General features: G+C 37.4%; 1 protein-coding gene across 1 annotated transcript in view; it reads left to right on the top strand.

The window, feature by feature from the left end:
- Nucleotides 1-22,180, top strand: part of MCTP1 (multiple C2 and transmembrane domain containing 1) — a 512,403-nt gene that overhangs the window by 329,197 nt on the left and 161,026 nt on the right. The window contains exon 9 of the mRNA XM_044916766.1: nt 3,345-3,438. Within this exon, the coding sequence (XP_044772701.1) occupies nt 3,345-3,438 (94 nt within the window). The remainder of the gene's footprint in view (nt 1-3,344; nt 3,439-22,180) is intronic.

The raw sequence follows: 22,180 nt of genomic DNA, 5'->3' as shown, positions 1-22,180 counted from the left end.
CTATCCCATATATTAGAATGATAGTGGAGCCTAGGTAATTAGGAATAATCCAACTATTATTGATTCTTTTTTTTTTTTTTTCTTTTTGCCGGTTGGGCTTCCTTAAATCGGCCATCTCCATTCAGAATTTGAATATTTTGTTTCCGCACCTTCTTTCAAATGTTAGTTATTATTTGAATAAAATATAAACTGTTATGTGGGTGCCCTGGCTGATTCTCTGATTACATGCTGCTCGACGACATATGAAAAAGTGAACCGTATTTAAATGTTTTGTTTTGTTTTTGTAGCCCTGCATTTCAAGCATAGGCCCGTATCTCCCTCTAGAGACGTCGTTGCTACGGAGCTCCTGTGTGCACTATAGCACATGTGTTATAATTGCTCATAGTAAGACAAGGACAGAGACCTACGCTTTATGGTTTCGGCGTGTCTTTTTATTACACAGATTAGGAGACGAATGAATGCCGCATCGTGTCTGGGACATCATATGACATCATATGTTTCAGAGAAACATATAGAGGAGGTTATTTGGGGAATTACTTATATGTTTTCCTGGGAGAACATGTGTATTTTTTAAATTTTAGGGGACACTTCAGAATGTGATTTGGCACTGGCCATAGTGAGGAAAGTGAGTTGCCCCTGAAAAGGCTCTCCATTTCTGTCATTCAGTTGTTCATTTTGAAGCATCGAAGCCCCACAAGTTAAACAGACATTACCGTGTGGGCCATTATTTGATCACCTCATTCTGAAAAGACGGCTAATTCCATTTTTCTTTCTTTCTTTCTTTTTTTTCTTTTGGAGGGAGGAAGGCAGGCAAGGTCACTAGGGGGCGGGTAGTAATGGGTAGTAGACCAAGAGCGATTGTATGACCTTTTCAGAACGGGTATGCTGAACCCTTGCTCCCCTTTGTCACAGTTTAAAAACCAGAGGAGCTAGTTTAGAGAAGAAGTTGTTAGCATTCCATTTTTATTATGACATTTCACAGTCATCAGATTTAATGTCCCTTGACCGGATTGTCCAGCATGAGACGATGGGCTTGAAATGTTATTTAGAGCATTGATAAAAGGTGAGCGGTTCTAGGATGACAGCGAGTCATAAGGCTGGTGGTGTGACATTAATTTTCTCCATAACAGAGATGGAATAAGACGTCACGGTGACAAGCTGTCAATCAGCTCTGGCCCCTCAGAGCATCTCGATGCCATAGGATGGGGTATTGCCTCTCCCGTAATAGAGCTGAACTGAGATGCTCTCCCTGACAGCTGCTGCAGCCATAGAGAAAATATATTATACAGCCTTTCATTAAAAAAATAAAGAGGACTCCTCTCCAGAGCATTTCAATCTTTTCCCATCTATTGAGGGCTGAAAGGATTCACAGCAAATCATAGATTCCTCTGCTATGGAAATTTCTGGCTTCAGAAGCCATCCAGGTTTTGAGGCCTTCTAAAATAACCATAAATAACAAGGCAGGAATACCTCTTGATGAAGCATCCCCGAAAGGTCTATTTTTAAACTGATATATTTAAATTTTTTGCTTTTTTTTTTTTTTTTTTGCAATTCTTATTATAAGCGCTGTGTCACTGCCCTAAACAGTTGAAGTTGGCAATAAATTCCTGAGTGTCAGCTGACTGGAGGAAAGAAACCCTTCAAACAGTAATTACCCCTCCAAATGAGAAGCAGAACATTGGAGCGGAAGCGTCAGAAGCTATATGTCTGTGCAGGGAGGTTACTCGTTTGAAACAATTCTCAGCCCGAGGACTGATGAGATTTGTTTTAGACACGGTGAAACTTGGATTGAATTGCTCCCAAAAATTAAAGGACAGAAACCTTTTGATAAAACTCTTCTCTATCATCATGATAGGAGAGTTACCTGGTTTATAACACTCAGGAAGCTCTGAGATGTTACTACATTAGGAAGACAACATGCTTACACACCTCTGAATTGTAACACTGCTGTCTAAAGTTCCCATTGTTAAACCCTTAACATGAATTTAAGTGGAGAGAGAGGTGCGTTTTTCCTGAGCACTGTCATCTGGGTAGTTTCAATAGATTTTGGGTGATAAACAGCTGTTTTAAAACAATACAAGAATAGGAGCTAATCCTGTGCTCAACACTCTAAAAAGTTAGGCTCTGAGATTACCCATATATCTGCATTTCCTCCTCCCAATATACCAAGGTCATAGCTTCAGGGTACACAATGGCTAGTCATACAGGACTCATAAAGTTAGTATCTCAGTAAGCTCCTGCTTGTCAGTATTCTCACATCCTTAATACAAGGATGGGAATGTTCTTTAGTAACAGTTTGATAACTTTGTTATGTTATGCTCCCTGGTCTTAAAGCATTTTAGGGATTATAATGCAGAAGTACCTTTGATTTACTGAGTAGAAATCCTGGTCTTTTCATAAGAAAAATGCTAGGAAGTGTAAATAAGCAAATGCATATCAGTGTTCTCTATCAATACTTACTCTTTAAGTATTTGTGCCCATTAATTAGAGTTCTGAATTATTACATTGGTATCTCTCTTTTAATGCCTTCAGGTACTATACTTCCCAAAACACTACCATTATTAATTTGTGAAATTAAATAGGTTTTATCCTTTGGATCTGATTCTTCTATTGAAATTTCCCTACTTCTGTACACACTACAATGGCAAATAAAATTGCAAACTTAAGAAAAATTATTCATCACTTTGAATTTATTTTTAGTGATCAATTTGGCTTATTTTAGAAGTTATATATGATTTTTTTCCTAAAAGGTTCATAGAACTATGCAAATCTTTTGAACCAAATATTAGAAAGCAGCATTTCAGTAATTCAGCCCTCATCTAGCACATGCAATTTCCAAAACTCACCAAGAAGAAAAGAGTAAAGAAAAAAAAAAATTAATACTGACTTTCTTAATCCTAAAGGCCGAAGTGTGTTACATGACCAACAACCTAAGACTCAGTGTTAATGATCATTAGTCTCCAAACCATGGTGCCCATAGATGACAGATTCTTTGGAGTTCTTCGGTAAAGGAGATTGAAGGAAGAAAGTAGGCATATCCTGTTCTGTAATTTACTGCTCACCATTGTTCACTGATAATTTTTTATGGGGAAGAAATGTGGTATTTTTTATGCTTTCGGAATTCTCATATAGCAACAATTATCTGTCAATTCGTATGTGCGTGCCTGTGTATTGGTGCACATTAGTGATAGTGGAAGGGTAATCTGCACTGAAGAAACACAAATATCCCTTTGAACCACTTAAGCAGCATCCTGAGGTCAATGATAAAACTTAGCGTTTCCTCACACACTCTTTGAGACCCTCTAGGACCTTTCTTTTCTAACACCGATGTTGGGGTCTTTCAGAGTCCACTGCGGATATTTCACAACCTGAAAGATGTGGGATTTCTCCAGGTGAAAGTAATCAGAGCAGAAGGGTTGATGGTCGCTGATGTCACAGGTAAGAAATGAGGAAATTCTATTGTCTATATTTATTTATATACATTATTTCGACTATATATTATAACATATAATGTATATCTATAATATTTATTATATATGATATATACATATCGAGCTGCATGCCACCGGGTCCGTACCATTTAATGACTAAACTCTTCACTTCACCTGACTGGATCATCAAAGTAAATAATATAAATATAAAGTTTCAGGCTTGATATTACAAGAATTGCCAACCACCCAATTTTTATACTGTTTCTGCTTTTTGAAAGAAGGGTGATGTATTAAAAACAAACAATAAAGGGTAAAGTAACTTTTGAATTGTTGCCTTTTCCAAAGTTTGGCCAACGCAATGGGACTTCCAGGTTTCATCATTTTGGTATCTTGTAGTAATGTTATTATCTTCTCTCAGGCAGGATCAGCTTCCTTCAGACAGTATCATAACATCAACACGAGTCCAACACATGTGAAATCTGTTGCATAGTCTCCTGAAAATTTTAGATGCAAATTACTCAGTTACTTGGTATGAACTCCTGGCATCCAGGTTGCTGATTCAAGTTTTTTTTTTTTTTTTTTTAGAGATTTTTTTTTTTTTTTTTTGACAGAGAGAGACACAGAGAGAGAGGGAACCCAAGCAGGGGCAGAGGGAGAGGGAGAAGCAGGCTTTCCCGCTGAGCAGGGAGCCTGATGCGGGACTCGATCCCAGGACTCTGGGATCATGACCTGAGCCGAAGGCAGACACTTAACAACTGAGTCACCCAGGCGTCCTTTTTTTTTAATTTTCAAGTTTTTTTTGTTGTTGTTGTTGTTAAAATTCCTTAGCACATCCCAGAGATAATTCTGGATCTAAACTAAGCATCATACTGAATGGAGCACTGGGTGTTATATGCAAACAACGAATCATGGAACACTACATCAAAAACTAATGATGTAATGTATGGTGATATAACATAAAATTTAAAAATAAATAAATAAATAAAAATAAACTAAGCATCTACATTGTTCTAAATTTTTAAACCAAGAAATGGACCTGTAAAAAACACTGAAATCAGTCTTATCTCTTAAAGCTTCCTGATTTGGATATCACTATTTCTATGATGTATTAATTAAGTAACAATAATTATTTCATCAATTTCCAGAATGAAATCATTGTTTTGAATTTGCAATTATGTGACCATTCATTAACTCTTTAATTTCATAGGTTTTGGGGCATACTTATACCATTCCTTAAATTGTCTATCTCAAAATAGATAACAAATAGGACTGACTTGGCCAATTTTTGTGTAAATTTTGCTCTTCCTGAAAGAAAGCATCCACTTATTATTTGTAGAAATATGCTTACCATTGTGAATGTTCAGCAAGTTGATCCTAATGAGGTAGTGGACTTATCTGAAGGGGAGAAATGCACTTTTCCTACCATCTAAGAGCTTGGAAATCCATTACCTGATGGTTGGTATCCTTTTTTAATTCATCAAATCTAAACAGAACAGAACCAAAACCAAATTACAAGATGACATGCATTAAAACTAAAATAGCAGATGTCTGTTCCAGAATGGTAATATTTTTAAATTTTTAATATTTGCATAGTATCAAGTGACTGTTTATTGTGTGATAAAAATGTTGAGAGTTTATAGTTTCTTTAAACAAGTGACTATCAACTCATTTGAAACCATGAAGATAGTAACAACTGTCAAATGGTCTTTCAAAATAGGTGTACTTGAAAGTACTGAGAGAGAGGGTAGTTTGTAATCTTTTTGCATGTCTGCTGACTTGGTTCCTTGTACTGAACAATTAGTGAATGTTAATTTTATTCATCTACTTTTTTACTTCTGATGTGGTTATACTCAAATTAACCTGGACATAAATGATTTTTTTTCTTTTATTATGTTGCATTTAGTATTAGAACCAGCAGTCGACAATGAATGATTGATTAACTGCTCTTTTTTTGAAAGATTGATTGATTGATTGATTTGAGAGAGGATGTGGGGGAGGAGTAGACGGAGAGGGAAACTCAAGCAGAGTCCACGCTGAGCACAGAGCCCAACCCGGGGCTTGATTGTATGGTTCTGAGGTCATGACCTGAGCTAAAACCAAGAGTCTGATGCTTAACCAACTGTGCCACCCAGGCGCCCCAGTAATTGCTTTTTTTTGGTTCACTGTGGACATTAACTTAAAGACTAGAATAGGAACTCAGTATTGCTTTCACATACAGAGGTTACACCTAGCCTCTGATTCCCCGCAGCAGGTAAATTCAAAATGTGACATTCACGGTGACATTCACCATCATGGGAGGCACCTTCAACTTTCTACAGGATTTTCTCTAGGGGAGCCCCCAGCGTTGAGCCGAAAACCTCTGAAGATGGGGGAGAAAGGCCTAAAATAATATCTCAGTGGGCACCTAAGTGCTAGGAATTATTACTGAACATTTATAGGGGGCACAATAATTTCTTATACAAATATTCAAGTCCCATTTACTTCAAAAGCTTAGATACCTGCCCATGACATAAGTTGAATGCAATTATATAAGTTTGTTTCTCTTAGAGAGAAGCTGTCATTGCTTTTAAAACTTCATGAATATGTAAACTATGTTAACCTACTTGGCCTATATGCCACTATGGAAGTTAAAGTACGTGTTCTTTCAAAGCTGTAAAAAATAGATATATTTCTTTCCTAATGGTTCTATGTAAATTAATGTGAATAGCAATAGTCTTTTCCCTAGGGATTCAATGAGACATAATTTTGATCTGATAAAATGAACTTTAATTTGGGGAATACTAAATAACAGATTGTCCATTTTTTTTTCCCCCTCCAGTTTTAGGGATATAAATCTCATGATTCCTCATTCCACGCTGACCTTATAATCTAATGTGCTCTGAATTGAACAAGAGAGATGTTGAACTATTCAGGGGCAAGAGGATAATTCAGTCTTTGACCTTGCTCACTCTTGGACCTTTTGTGGTCTTTACGACATTTGTGATGGTGACAGAAACTGAGGACCATATATTTAAGTGAGAAATGTCTGAATATACTACTTATTTTTTTTAATAATCTTTACTTCTGGAAAGGATAAATATTTATGTGTAAACTGATCCTTCCTGGTCTTTACCATTAAATTTGGAGCACAAATAAGCTCTTTGTATACTTCTTTTTTACTTGTTCAAAGAAGAACTTTAAAGATATGTTGTACATCTCAGTGGATAATCATAGGCTCTACAAGATTTTCAGCAACAGTTTGAAAAACAGAAATTGAGTCAATGGTGCGGTCTTCAAATCCTCAAATTAGCATCCATTTAGGAGTGTTGTGGGTGGAGAGGGGAGATTTTAAATCACTGATAGCTCTCTGAGCTAAGCAGAGTATCTTCTGACCTGCTATAAATGAGGCTATTACTATAAGATACTTAGTTGGGTTCAGAACACTTTTTTCTAGACAAACCTAACAAGACAAACTTATATTTGACCAACTTTGCTCTATTTTTAAACTATTTTTAAGGATCAGAACATAAAGTCAAACTTCCATAGTTTAAGCAAAAAATCTTAAATTATAATATTCCATCATTTAACATGAGCACAGGAACAAGAGACTCTATAATCTTTTAAGTAGCCATCAATCTTACTGCAGTTACAAAGAATTTTTTTCCTTTCAAAATGTAAAATTTTTCTTTTGTTACAACACATTCATTGAGAAACATTGTGATACTGTATTAACTCTGTGTGAATAAAGAGCAATTGAGACTCTCTTTGAATGAGTGAGTACAAAGCACAAATTACTTTTTAATGAAACCCTCAATTCTTTCCCTTTCCACAAAAAGCCTATAGCCTTGTTCAGCTGAACACTACTACAGTAGGTCACTTCAGTTAAGCCCCTAATAAACTGTTGATAGTCGAGGGTAGTTTTTTCTTCGGTCTCAATAGCGCAGTGTTGGACAGTGCACTTCAAATCATTAAGGTTAATACAGATTTAAAAAAAGAGATTAACTCTGGTGGTTAAGGCCTCAATTTACAACTCCCACACATACACATGCATTGAGCAAGGCACAAGAGTGGATTGAAATTTCAGTCAAATTGTGGGCAGCCTTTCACAGCCTGAGAAAGTGGCTCTCTGGTTTTCAAAGATGATCAGCTAAATTCTTCGTGAGGAAAAAAAAAGTTTGATTAAGTGAAAAATACTTTGCAGTACAACTTACTTACCTTTCAACTAAGCAGTGAAAAGGTGAATGTCTCTGTACCATCAAAGCAAAACCCAGAGACCGTTTGGCCCTGCGTTCACTGGGGAAAATTCTCTCTACTGCTAAATCAAGTATTCCTTAAAACTGGACAGTTTGTGAGGAGAGAAAGACCACTGGGGGGAAATATATATATATATATATTTAAAGGTGGTGGGAAACAGTTCATGTTGGAATTTGTCTTTTCTAAGCTTCTAATTATCCTCTTCCTTGGATGGGGCCTAATTTCTGCTTTCAGCAGAACATTTAATGTCTTCTATATCGAGTGAGGCTTTCTTCGCCGAGTATTTAGACCTGGCCTATTGGTTCTTTCAAGTTCTAAGAGAAGAAAGAGAAAAGGGTTCTTCTCTTCAGCCCCTCCCCTGCATTTTCCCCTGGGTTGTTTTTTTGAGCTCCCGAGGAAGAGGTCACAGCCTCCCCAGGGATACCAGCCACTCGGGTTCAGAAATGGTGATATGGGAGAACTGTGAAAGTCTTTCAAAAGATGCCCTACCTTTTCACTGTATTAAAAGGCACACTAATATAAAACTTCTCCACCCCAGGTGAATTGATCTCTCAAATTAATGCACCATCTCTTTCAGGAAACAATAGAGGGAGAGGGAGAGAAAAAAGGAAGAGGGAGAGAATTTTACAATTAACATAATCTGTCACTGAAACAGTCCCATTAAATGAGCATATCTTTTTCTAAAGCAAGGCTATGCATAAAAACCCATGACTCACCAGCCCCATAGTCTGGAAACCTACTAGTTATTAAGGGATATGTTTACTACCCCTTTATTTGCATAGACTTTTCCCATGTTTTTCTTTAGGAAAACTGTCTTCATTGTTGGAAAATATTTAAGTAACAAAACAGCAGAAAAAGACATGCTACAGTTTTTTTTTTTTTTATCAGCTTCCGTGAGAGTCTTATTATCTCAAGAAATAACAGTTAGCAGCTCAGATTCATTAGCAGAGCTAAATTTAAGCCCCATTTGACAGGCTGCCTAGAAAACATTTTGTTTTGCTGTCTGTGGGCTTTAATTAAGATGTGTTCAATTTCAGTCCTCTTCAGTCTAGCGCCGCCCCCCCCCCCCCCTCCCCGCAACCTTGCTGTGTCACAGACCAGCGATCAGACACTTTTAGACGGTCCGGCCCATGACTTTGACCTTCTGCGCAGTCCGGCGTTCCCTGGGGAACCGTTCAACTCATGAGGTCTGATTTCACACTTCCAGGATGCCTCAGCTCTCTTAACAATGACAGGGAGACAAAGCCCTTTAGAGCAGGCCGCATGGGGACTTGTTTAAATTGGAAACCAGAGAGGAGTCAAGGAACAAGGTTATGGGCTACAGAATAGTGCTTTTAATAAAGAGCTCACAGCTCTGGCTCAGCTCAAAGAGGTCTACCTCTGTACAATTAATTGAGCCATTTATCTGGAGCATCTTAGGCCTCTACTTTCTCACAGAATTGCGTGGTAAATATCAGCTAAGAAGCAAATGAGATATGCATGAAATGAATTTTAACACTTTGATTACTGTGCTTCCAGTCTTCATTAAAAATAAATTTATTTGTATTTCTGACCTCATTATCAGTAGGCTGCCTGCATTTTTATTGGTTCCTGTGATTTCCAGCTTGAGTATGTCATGAAGGTATATTTTATACAGAGATTTGGATTTATTATTCTTGGTATTTTCCCTGAACATTAGGGGTCTATTCAGAGAAGGAAAATGAAAAGGTGGCTGTACAGAAAAAGGCAAGTCTGTTCTTTGAAAGTTTTATATACAGCTGGAGAAGTGCCAAGCACATATATATATAACATAGATAAGATATTGTTCTTTAAAAAAATTAACTTTTTGTGGGTTACCCAAGCAAACTGCATAAGATATATGCAGTTGTTGCTTGAGTGGCCCTCAGAATACAAGAGCTCTTCTGGAAAAAGTGGGTACATTGCTTCTTTTATAGAACTGTAGCAGTCTGAATTTTTGATAGCACGTGCCTTTAATTATGTCATCATATTTAATAACATTGATGATATCTGATAAATGCAGCCTTAGATTTTATGATCATTATTTAAAATCTATGTTGGAAGATGAGAAAACATATATCCTTTAAACTCTGCATAGTTCAACTGATGGTATTATATATAAAATATGGTGGAAATCCTTCATATTTGTGAATTATCAAAGGTAAAATAATTTACCAAATAAAAGGGGGTTATGTGTGGATGTCACTTTTAATTATTTTTAACTTTTGCTATCATCAAATCTTAAAATTATATTGCTTGAAACAAAAATATCTAAGTTTTACACAAAACGTATTAAAAATTTCCCAAGCACAGTGCTTTATTTCCATTATATAAACTAATGATGTCCCTATTTGCTTTTTAACAAAAATAGTATAATTTGAGAAGAAATTTCATCCAATTTATAATGCACCAAAAATACCCAACAGCTGACATTCTTGTCACGGTAACATGGCGTAGTTTAGAAAACAACATTATACAGTATACATATTAAATGTCTTAACACTATATAAATACGTTCCGTAAGAATGAGACTAAACAAATGAAGGCATCACAAGGAGAGAAAGCAAATCATTGCTCTTCATTCCTCTTTTTTTTTTTTAAATTTTTGCTCTTCATTCTTTTATGTCATCATAGTTCACATAGAAATAAAAGTGACTTCCTTTTAGTATTTGCATCTTTACAAAATTAAATCCTATTCTAATTTTAGAAATGCAAAAGTGTTTTTCTAAAACCAAATAGTTGATACGAGATATTTGTGAAAAGAGGAATTAAAATGATAATTTAACTCAAGGGCTAGTGAGACTGAGTCTGAGCTAGTGTTTTACATGGAATGACAGAACTCATGTGTGATTCATATGCAGGTCACATGGTTAGAAGATACTGCTCTGGAAGAATAGGTGGGATGACAAAAGAGATTAATAATGGGGTTTGATATGCTCTAGAGGTGAAGGACTATAGGCTGAGAAAGTGGTGGTCCCACTATCAATGGGAAGTGGCGGGGGAGAGAAATACTATAAAGTAATTAATTGAGTTCTGTAGAAGTAAGATTACAAAATGATCCTTTGAGTCAAGAAATAGAGAACTGCTGATCTGGCTTGGAGGGCTAGCTCCATGATTCTACTCAGTGCTTAAAGAAATGCTTTCCGATGCTAGAATCATTGCTTAAAATTAAACTGTTCATTATTGTTTGTTATGCTATAGTTGTGTAAATAAGCAATACATTTCCTAGAATGATGGATTAGGGAACTGGTGCAAACAGAGAGGATCTAGATTTAACCAGACTTTTGAAAAAAAAGAAAAATCTTACCGCAGGAATACTTGGGTTATATGACAATATAGTTAGGTGCATAAATGACTACATGGCCAAGCCCAAAGAGTGATTGTGATAAAGGACTGATGTCAATGGGAATGCCACATGGAGGAATACAGGGCTCTGTTCTTGGTCTAACCTGTTCAACCTCTTTACTAGTGACTTTGAGGAGATAATTGATGGCTTCCTTATCAAACTTGCTAACAGGGATAGTTAACTATATACTGTATGCATATATTACATATATGTGTATACTATATGTATATATTATAGATTTACACTTTTAAATATTTACATAGTATTACAGTATTTATACGTAATATATATCCAGAGCCATATATGTGTGTAATAAGCTTAGTTCAGACTGAAATAATAGGGTTAGTTCAACAAGGTGGACATTAAAGAATATACATAAAAAGACTTACAAGGATACAAAACAGTAATGTCCTGCTTTAAGAGTAGAAAATATAGAAAAAAGTTCAGGGTTTGGATTGAGTTTAAGCTCTGTGGGAATGAATCATGCACATGTCAATTCTGTTACATTGTTGTAGTATGCAAATTATAAATTGGCTACATTGAATAAAAGGGAAATGTTGAGAATGATACCTCTGGACTCATCAAACATACTGGGGAATGAATTCAGTATTGGAAGCGATTCTTTAAACAAGGACATTGACAAAGCAGAATTCATTCTCAATTAGGCTATCTGATGTTTCAAAATCAAGTCAATTGAGAACAGCTCACGGAAAATGATAATAATGCTAATAACACTAGTTATTAGTGGCGGCAGCAACATTTACTGAGACCTCATCACATGTCAGACGCTACCCTGAGCTTAGAACAAGGATTAGCACCATCTCACAACAACCTAATTAATTGCTGTTGTTCTCCCCACTTTACAAATTAGAAAACTGAGATGTGGAGAGGTTAATTAAGCAACCGGCCGCATTAGCAGGTTGGGAAGACCCTGAGAACTCCTTACACTACTCCTGTTTGCCATCTACAGCAGCAAAATGGACTCCACAGGCTCTTGGGTAACTGAATACTAATATCAGATCTTAGGCAAGTATACCTGATTGGTGCAACCAAATTCACGTCTCCCACCCTAGCTGCAAGAGAGTCTAAAAATGTGACCTTGGTCTTTGCAGCCTCTCTCGTTCAGGAAGAGACACCAGAAGTTAGAATATATGCTCGGCAAGCCATCCACATTATCCAGCTCAGGGGGGCAGGTAATGAACATTAATCAGATAATCTAAGTGACAGATGCTATGCCCTCACTTCGCACCCATTAATTCATTTAAAGTTAAAAAATGACTACATAAAATAGGTAAAAGTTACAGAGACATAATTTTGTGTGCTGTGTAAAGAAGCACTTCCCCAAAATTATAATTGCCTAAAAATGTATCAGAATAGACCTGTGGAGGTGGCAATTTCCCCATCACTGGCCCTGTTAAACCAGAGCCTGTGAGACTAACTGATAGCAAGAGAGGATTCAAGCCCTAGATCAGCTTTCAAACTTGACCTCTGAGGCTTTTCTCCCAGCCCTCAGAATCAGAGATCCCGCAGTAGGTGCCAAGATGAATAACAGACTCTTGAATGAGTAGATATTTTGTAGAAGAGAAATAAAAATACAAAGATATTTTAAAGACAAGGCTTGGCAGATGACATTTTTCAGTTCTATTGCCTAAAAATATTTTTTATAAAAAGGTTTAATCACCTACTAGAGTCCTTAATTTTTTCAGTCTAAAGAATTTTATTTTACTGCAAAGGATCTCTCCAGCTAATTAATTTACTTATAAGGGAGATTATCTGAAACCTCATGCTTTTCTGTGGGAGTCTAGTTGAATATATATTTGCTGTATGTCCTAAAGTAACTACGAGAACTTTCAAAAACAAAGGAGCTTATAATAAATATTTATACTTATATTTTTAGACAAATAACTTTTGTGTTTTCAATCTTGTAACAAGTGATGTGCATATAGTTTCTATATTAAATATTAGTTGAAGTAAAATCCTTAAATGTTTTTACCATAATTTATCTAAACTCCTAAAAGCTTGGACATAAATTTTTCATAGTGTCTTCTCATTTTATAGATCCCATAGTCTCCCTTTTCTTTCTTTCCCAGTTTCTTATCTGTCTCATTTTATTTCTTGTTCTTCTCTCATAAATTTCAAGCTTCGCAGCATATACCAAGATGGTTCAATTTTAGGACTCAAGAATGCATCTTGTTATACACAATACTATATTCTTCTGCATCTAGTTCTAGATCCCAAGGGAAATAAATTCATATTTACATTGTGCTTTATTCCCATTGCTCTTAGTCATGGTTCTCAAAGTGTGGCCCGGGAGCTTCCAGCGATCCCCAAAACCCTTTTAAGGATCTTTTAAAGTCAAAACTATTTTCATAATAATACTAGGATGTTATTTTCTTTTCTCACTCTCATTCTCTCTTGAATGTACAATGCAGTTTTTCAAAGGCTATATATTTGATTGCTCTGATGTTAACATGTCATGGATTTATTATGTCATTTTCAAATGAATGATAGTTTTACATGCTGTCATTTTTAAATTCTAAAATGGTCAACTGATAGATATAATTTATATAGACAAAAGCTTTTTGATGTCCTCAAAAATTTTTAAGAGTCCCTAAAGACGAAAATGTTTAAGAACTGTTGCTGTAGGGCAATGATCCTCATTTGGAGGAGGCAGTATTACCCTCTTGAGCATTTGTGGAAGAATTGAGTTGCCACAGTGTTTGGGGGGAGTGCTACTGGAATTTGGTGGGAGTGGGATGGGGATGCTAAATGTCTACAAAGTATTAGACAATCTTAACTAGTGAAATTGTCCCATGTCCTGCAAGATTAAATATAGACGTTAATAAAGGTTTTAAATCTATTTCATGATTATCTGAGCCTAGATTGCATTTTTTTATACTATGTTATGTTAATCACCATACATTACATCATTAGTTTTTGATGTAGTGTTCCATGATTCATTGTTTGTGTATAACACCCAGTGCTCCATGCAGAACGTGCCCTCTTTAATACCCATCACCAGGCCAACCCATCCCTCCACCCTCCTCCCCTCTAGAACCCTCAGTTTGTTTCTCAGAGTCCATAGTCTCTCATGGTTCGTCTGCCCCTCTGATTTCCCCCCCTTCATTCTTCCCCTTCTGCTATCTTATTCTTTTTTTTTTTTTTAACATATGACGTATTATTTGTTTCAGAGGTACAGGTCTGTGATTCAACAGTCTTACACAATTCACAGTGCTCACCATAGCACATACCCTCCCCAATGTCTATCACCCAGGCACCCCATCCCTCCCACCCCCCACCACTCCAGCAACCCTCAGTTTGTTTCCTGAGATTAAAAATTCCTCGTATCAATGAGGTCATATGATACATGTCTTTCACTGACTTATTTCGCTCAGCATAATACCCTCTAGTTCCATCCACGTCATTGCAAATGGCAAGATCTCATTCCTTTTGATGGGTGCATAATACTCCATTGTAGATATATACCACACCTTCTTTATCCATTCATCTGTCGATGGACATGTTGGCTCTTTCCACAGTTCGGCTATTGTGGACATTGCTGCTATAAACATCAGGGTGCACGTGCCCCTTCAGATCCCTACATTTGTATCTTTGGGGCAAATACCCATTAGCACAATTACTGGGTCATATGATAGCTCTATTTTCAACTTTTTTTTTTTTAAAGATTTTATTTATTTATTTGACAGAGAGAGAGATAGCGAGAGCAGGAACACAAGCAGGGGGAGTGGGAGAGGGAGAAGCAGGCTTCCCGCCAAGCGGGGAGCCCGATGTGGGACTCGATCCCAGGACACTGGGATCATGACCTGAGCCGAAGGCAGACGCTTAACGACTGAGCCACCCAGGCGCCCTATTTTCAACTTTTTGAGGAACCTCCATACTGTTTTCCAGAGTGGCTGCACCAGCTTGCATTCCCACCAACAGTGTAGGAGTGTTCCCCTTTCTCCGCATCCCCGCCAACATCTGTCATTTCCTGACATGTTAATTTTAGCCATTCTGACTGGTGTGAGGTGGTATCTCATTGAGGTTTTGATTTGGATTTCCCTGATGCCAAGTGATGTTGAGCACATTTTCATGTGTCTGTTGGCCATTTGGATGTCTTCTTTGGAAAAATGTCTGTTCATGTCTTCTGCCCATTTCCTGATTGGATCATTTGTTCTTTGGGCATTGAGTTTGATAAGTTCTTTATAGATTTTGGATACTAGCCCTTTATCTGATATGTCATTTGCAAATATCTTCTCCCATTCTGTTGGTTGTCTTTTGGTTTTCTTGACTGTTTCCTTTGCTGTGCAAAAGCTTTTTATCTTGATGAAGTCCCAAGAGTTCATTTTTGCCCTTGCTTCCCTTGCCTTTGGCAATGTTTCTAGGAAGAAGTTGCTGCGGCTGAGGTCGAAGAGGTTGCTGCCTGTGTTCTCCTTTAGGATTTTGGTGGACTCCTGTCTCACATTGAGGTCTTTCAACCATTTTGAGTCTATTTTTGTGTGTGTATAAGGAAACGGTCCAGTTTCATTCTTCTGCATGTGGCTGTCCAATCTCCCCAACACCATTTGTTGAAGAGACTGTCTTTTTTCCGTTGGACATTCTTTCCTGCTTTGTCGAAGATTAGTTGACCATAAAGTTGAGGGTTTTGAAATACATATTATTTACTCAAGCCATGCAAATGGCTGCCATTTTACACAGTGAACACCAAAGACCTTAGGATTGCCTCCATGGCAATCTGGTTCATGATCTGGTTCCCCTTTACTTCTCTGACATGTTCCACCACTGTTCCCAGTGCTCACTGTGCCCCACTATATCAGGGTCCCTGAGCACACCAGGCCTTTGCTCTAGCTCTTGCCCCTTCCTGGGATACTTCTTTCCAGATATCCATTTGAGTACTCCTTCACTTCCTTCAGGTTTTTGCTCACATCTCACCTTCTCCATGAAGCCTACTCCAACCACACTAATTATATTTATAAACTATGCTCCTCCCCCACATTCTTCAAACCCCTTATGCCGCACTGTTTCCATTTTTCATTAACACGTATCACTCCCTAACATACAATATAATGTATTTCTTAATTGTGTTCAATATTTAGTCTCTTTTTCTTCCCTCCCCACTACAAATAGAATCCAAGAGAGCAGGGACATTTCCCTTTTTTATTTACATGGCCTGGCATATAGTGGGCACTCAATAAATATTTGTTGAATAAATAAACATATGATTTTATTATAAACAACTTTCAGTTTAGTCCTCCTTTATTATGGCATTAAGGCATTATATGAAATTTTGAAATCATGATTGATTTTTATTTCAAAATTTTAAGGAGGACATTACAAAATCTTCAATATGAAAAAGGATGTATTAGGTCTAATGGGCTGAGAGCCACAACTCATGACTTAGTGAGAAAAGGGAAGCTCAGTTATTATTACTCAGTCCCAGAATCAGACCCAGTGGGAACTTAGTGAGTAGTGGCAGTTAATGTATTTCTACCAATCAGATGTTTAAAATATGTTTAGGTCAGTTGATGAAAAAAAGCAAAGGTCAAAACCCCATCTCCAGTGATAAGGGAAGGATTGGAAGATATATCCAATGCACATAGCTTTTTGTTTTGGTGGACCCTATGGAATTCCCTCATCTACCTACAACATTGTTATATGTTATGATTGAAATTCCAGTTTGTGGAAAGGACAGATGGCAATCTTGATTATAATTAAAAAAAAAAGATTAAAGTATAGCCATTTCGAACTGTGACACCTGAGGAAATTAAACCAAGGAGCTTAATTTGTGCAAGGTAGGCCCCAAATAAAAGGCCCCAATGGATATGAACTGCTTTCCATGCTATTGAAAGCCTTCTGTGTTTTCAGAGACAGGACAACAAAGAGGTGGTCACTGGGTATCCCCCTATACACACATTTCTATAACACATCACATCCAGCAAAGTGTGCTACTTGTCAGCAGCAAAATGACCCTGGACAAAGGCCACCACTGATGGATCAGGATTAACTTTCTATTCTGGGAGCAAGAATATCATTCAGTATCTTTTGAGTGACTTTAATGCTCAAACCAGTAGTTTGCACAAACTGAAGCCATCTACTTGCCCACGTAACAGGTAACAAGCTAGCAGGGGTGGTGCAGGCTTTCCCACAGTTCTTTATAAACGTGTCAGTGTTGTGACCCCAAAGAGCAAGGGCTAAGAGTGAGAGAGAATTAGCCAGTCAGCACATCCCATTCAGTCCTCTGTGCTGCTTTGAAGACGCCCAGAAAAGGTGCCCATTGGAGACAATTCTGACCTGTTTTTACTGCTGTAGGAATGGCTTTTCACCGTAAGAATTTAGGTGTTAGAGCATGTGCTTTAAAATTTATTATAGATTTACTTTTAAGTTAAGAGAGAAGAAGCTCTAATTTTAACTCCCTTGGGAGATTTTTTCCCCTATAAAAATCCATAGGGAAAATAAATAGCCCCTGGTATTTAACGAGATTACGGATGAATGCGCATTAGTCCTAACCTAATATTTTTAAGTATCTATTGTATAGTCACTACATAACATAGATCTAAGTTGCTGTGTTATAGAGTCCATATCAAAAGGATAAAGAAACAAATTTAAGCTAAATATTCCTTATCATAAATTGTTAAAGTCTTCTTGTTAGATAATCGTCCTTCTCTCTAAAGCTGTTGGCAGTAGAGATGTGTAATCACCATAGATCACCAGGGTCATCTCACCCACTGAGGAAAAGTCTTTGCCTCCTTTTCCCTTCCTGTTCTAGAGCTAGAGAATGATATGCTTCTCATTGTACCTTTCACTTACCTTTATTACAGCACTAACAGTCCTGCATTATAATTGTGTATTTACATGCCTATCATGCTCACTAAACTGTGCGTGCCTTGAGTGCTGGACTGTGTCTTAATCATACTTATAACTCCAGGGTGAGAGGAGCAGGCGTTCAATAAGTAATGAATGCTTCCAGAGGTATTCTTGTTTCTCTCTAGAAAATTGTCAACAAGGAAAATTGCAGTGTTCTCAAGCAAGGCTAAGACTCTTTCAGCTGTCATGGCGGTTAACACAATCAGCCCCACTGCTCTGATCCTCACCAAGCACTGCAGCAATTTCTATCTTGTATCCAAACCCAAATCTTGCACTTTTTAGCCCAAACGGTGAAAGTTAAGAGAAAGCCAGTTGGTACCCACAGGTCAGCTTTAGTCTTATGACAAGAATGACTAAGAGGGAGATAAGGGATTATATAATCTGTTCCCATACATTTAGGCTGTTTAAATAGCCAAAAATTATCAGAAACAAAATACAGTTCAACTTTGGATGCTGCCTTAATTCCTTGCACTTCTGCCCATACAGTATTGAGTAAAATCATCACATGGAGCAGCTTTGCATCACTCTTTAGAGCTTTGCAGAACACAGTGTACTTGGTAGACCTCAATACCGCATCCTGTAGTCAATCCCACTCCCCAGACACTCTCAGCAAGCACAGCAGCATATCACGGGGTCTAACTAGAATGATAAAAGGATGAAAGGAAGGAATAATTAAGGAGATAATTAATGGTTAGGTCCATCACTGGTATTTCTGTGATTGTTTTCGGTTGTTTAAGTGGCACATAATCAAGGCTGCAAAATTTAGGAACTGAAAAGCCAGTCATTTAAAGCATCATTTAGCAAGCCAGATAAGCACATTAACTGTGTGTAGCCACTTCTTTAAAATAAAACTATGGTGAATGCTTTTTAGTGGTAAGTTTATAGAATTTGATGTTGTACGTTTACTATTATTTTGGTTGAAATTGCTGTTAATTTTTAATTACCCTTGAATCATGCAGTGGCAGAAGGATACTTTCTAAATTAGTTGAAAATAACATAGTGTGTAAAGACCTGATGTTGGCATCCATTACTGATAACTGTAAAAACATAACTTTATAGAAGGAAAAGATGAATAGAAGTTAAATATAAAATTGGCTGCTCTCTCCTTACGTAAATTTTCCTCTTTGCCAGATTCTAGAGAAAACTACCCTGGGTCCTTTGTTGAATGCTTCTTGTCCTTGGGGGAATAAAAGACCGACTTGGCTAAGCTCAGGGAATTGTTTTCCGTCAGCAAATAACAGTATCAGGCATAAGAGATTGTTCACTGTTGGCATCTTCAAACGCTGTTGGTTCTGCCTTCAGAGTATATGCAGAATCCAAGCACTTTCCATCACCTGGATTGTAATATCCTCCTAACTCTTCCCACTTCCTCCTCCACTGGCTTCTCTCCACCTTATTCTCCAAGTAGCAGCTGTCAGATCATGTCACGCCACAGCCCGAATACCTCCAAAAGCTTCTCCTAGAACTTGTAGAGAAAACCATATCCTGCAGAGACCTGCCACCCTCCCCACACCTCACCCTCTACTCTTCCCCTTCCCTCAATTCATTCCTTCAGTCACGCTGGCTTCTTGGATATTCCTAGACACACCAGGCACGGCCATTTCTCTGACCTTTCCACAACCTGTTGTTCTAGGTAGCCCAGAGCCTACTCCCTTGCCTTTTCTATTTCTTTGCCCATATGCTGATTTCTCAGTGAGACCTTCTCTGACGGTCCTTTAAAAAATTGCACATACATACCAGTACTCCTCATTGCTGTTCCTAACTCCTTCTCTGTAGTACTTATCACCTTCTAAAATACCATTAAATGTGTGTATTCATTGTCTTTTTCCTTAAGGTAAACACCATGAGGTCAGGCTTATCATTATTATTGTTTTATGCACTTATGTCTCCTCAATGCATAGAACACTGCCTGGTACATGGTAAGTAATAATTACTTGTTGAGTGAATGAATCTGTGGTCAAAACATTAGCCAGGTCTTCCCATGTGTGTGGCCTACTAACTACTAAGATATGGCATAGTTATTGGGAAATTGGGAAAGGTCTTGCCTGGTGCCTTATATTTAAATATAGATATATATAAAATCATAGATATATAATTATATATATCTATGATTTCATTTATTTATTTAGACAGAGAGAGAGTGCAGGGAGGGGCAGAGGGAGAGGGAGAGAGAAAATCTCAAGGAGATTCCACGCCGAGCAGGGAGCCCAAGGCGGGGCTCCATCACACAACCCTGAGATCATGACCTGAGCTGAAATCAAGAGTCGACCCTCAACCGACTGAGTCACCCAGGCGCCCCACATTTAAATATATTTAATTAAAGCTCTGTTAAATAGTAATTTGGTCTAAGATAAAAGTTTCTCTCTCTCTCTTTTTTTTAATGTAAGCACCATTACATTTGGTACAGTGTTTAATATGGTCTCTTAAAATTTACCTTGCTTACCCATTTCAAGTTAAAAGCAGGTACATGTAAGAGAATATTTTTGCCAATGATGGAATGCCCCTGGAATTTAATCTAGCAAAATGACTGAGAATTGGCTTCAGAAGGTGCTTACACTGTTTTTGGTGGGTGTAGCATTGTCTCTAGGGCTTCAATGTCTTCATCCTAATAGAAGAGAGTGAGTGAGAGAATAAGTAATGTGGTGGTCAACGGCAGATAACCAGTTTTCCCTAGGAATGGTCTTGCAAACTAATCAACTACACCTCATGGGCGTAGGTTTTGATAAATGGATTAGTTTCTTACCAAGATATGGGAAGCGTTAATCATTAAGAACAGATTTTGTTTCTTTAAGACTCCAGATCTTTTGTCAGCAAATACAGGTAGAGTAACAAAGAAAGTGGTGATTTAAGAGACTTTCCATGTGGTTGAAAGTCTCTTACACAATTGAATGTAATTCCTGTAGAAAAGAAATCAAGTGAAGATTTGCATTCTCTGCTGGTAGAAGTTTAAAGTAAAAATATTTTCAGGGCACCTCGTGGCTCAGTCGGTTAAGTGTCCGACTCTTGATCTCAGCTCAGGTCTTGATTTCACAGTCATGAGTTCAGTCCCCGTGTCGGGCTCCACACTGGGCAATAAAAATAAAATAAAGTAAAATGTTTTCCCAATAGATTTTGGTCTCTGGAGTTTGTTCTTGTGTTTTGCTATTGAAGAGGTGGGGCAGTTTTGACTGCATCTGTTACACATTGCTGATCATTTGAGGGCTAGTAAAACCAAGTCAGTTGAAATATAATAGTAATTGAAGTAAAGCAAGTGAAAATGAGGAAACAGAAATGCCCAAAAGTGCTATCTTTATATAGTTTTTTTTAACTAAATTAAGATTTACATGAATGTACACATATATGAGAAAAATTAAAAGAAGGTCCCAGGAAGAGTGTGAATGTTCCACTTGTCTTTTAGGTAAAAGTTCCAACACTAATCAATCTAATGTTCTGTCTAAAGTGATGGCAGAATAGTGATGCTTCTGACATGGAATTCTAATAAATATGGCTTTAATTTTCTTTCTGATCATTACAGGTAGATTTTTTAAATCTCTCCAACCCTTTTATAAATTATTTGAGGTGGTAGTGTGTGTCCTCTTTCTTATGGTATGCATGTTGCCCAGTACAAAGCTAGGTGAAAAGACTTTATATGGGCCTTAAGAATAAGTAAGGCTTTTGAAATTGTTTGAATCCACTTTTTATGCTTGTACCTGAATTCCGTGGAAGAAAATAAAATTGTTGATGTGGCAAATAAAACATTTTGCACTGTTTTAATGAACAAAATGTTCTTTTTTGAATTCTGTCTTCCATGGTGTGTATGTGTGTATGACTAAAAAAAAAAAAAAAGGAAGGGGCACCTGGGTGGCTCAGTCGTTAAGCGTCTGCCTTCAGCTCAGGTCATGATCCCAGGGTCCTGGGATCGAGCCCCACATCAGGCTCTTTGCTCAACGGGAAGCCTGCTTCTCCCTCTCCCACTCCCTCTGCTTGTGTTCCCTCTCTTGCTGTGTCTCTCTCTGTCAAAATAAATAAAATCTTTAAAAAAAAAAAAAAAAAAAGGAAAATACAGATCCAAAGGCAGAAATAAAAATGTCAACAGACCTCAAAGACTTTCGATTCTCTATTCGTTATTCAAAATTGTTCCCAAGACCAAAAATTGAAAAGACTACCATACTGCTAAATTATGCAGTCATCCTGGGGTATATGAGGCCGCTGAACTAACACACATATATTTACTCTTTTTTTTTTATTATATAACTAATAAATTAAATTAAAGGTGAGCCAAAGTTTGTATGGCTCATTTTAAGAATCACAATATGGAAAGTAAATACAC

The sequence above is a fragment of the Neomonachus schauinslandi genome, chromosome 7 (assembly GCF_002201575.2).
Source record: "Neomonachus schauinslandi chromosome 7, ASM220157v2, whole genome shotgun sequence".
In the NCBI taxonomy this organism is placed as follows: domain Eukaryota; kingdom Metazoa; phylum Chordata; class Mammalia; order Carnivora; family Phocidae; genus Neomonachus; species Neomonachus schauinslandi.
This window is presented reverse-complemented; position numbering and strand designations above follow the sequence as displayed.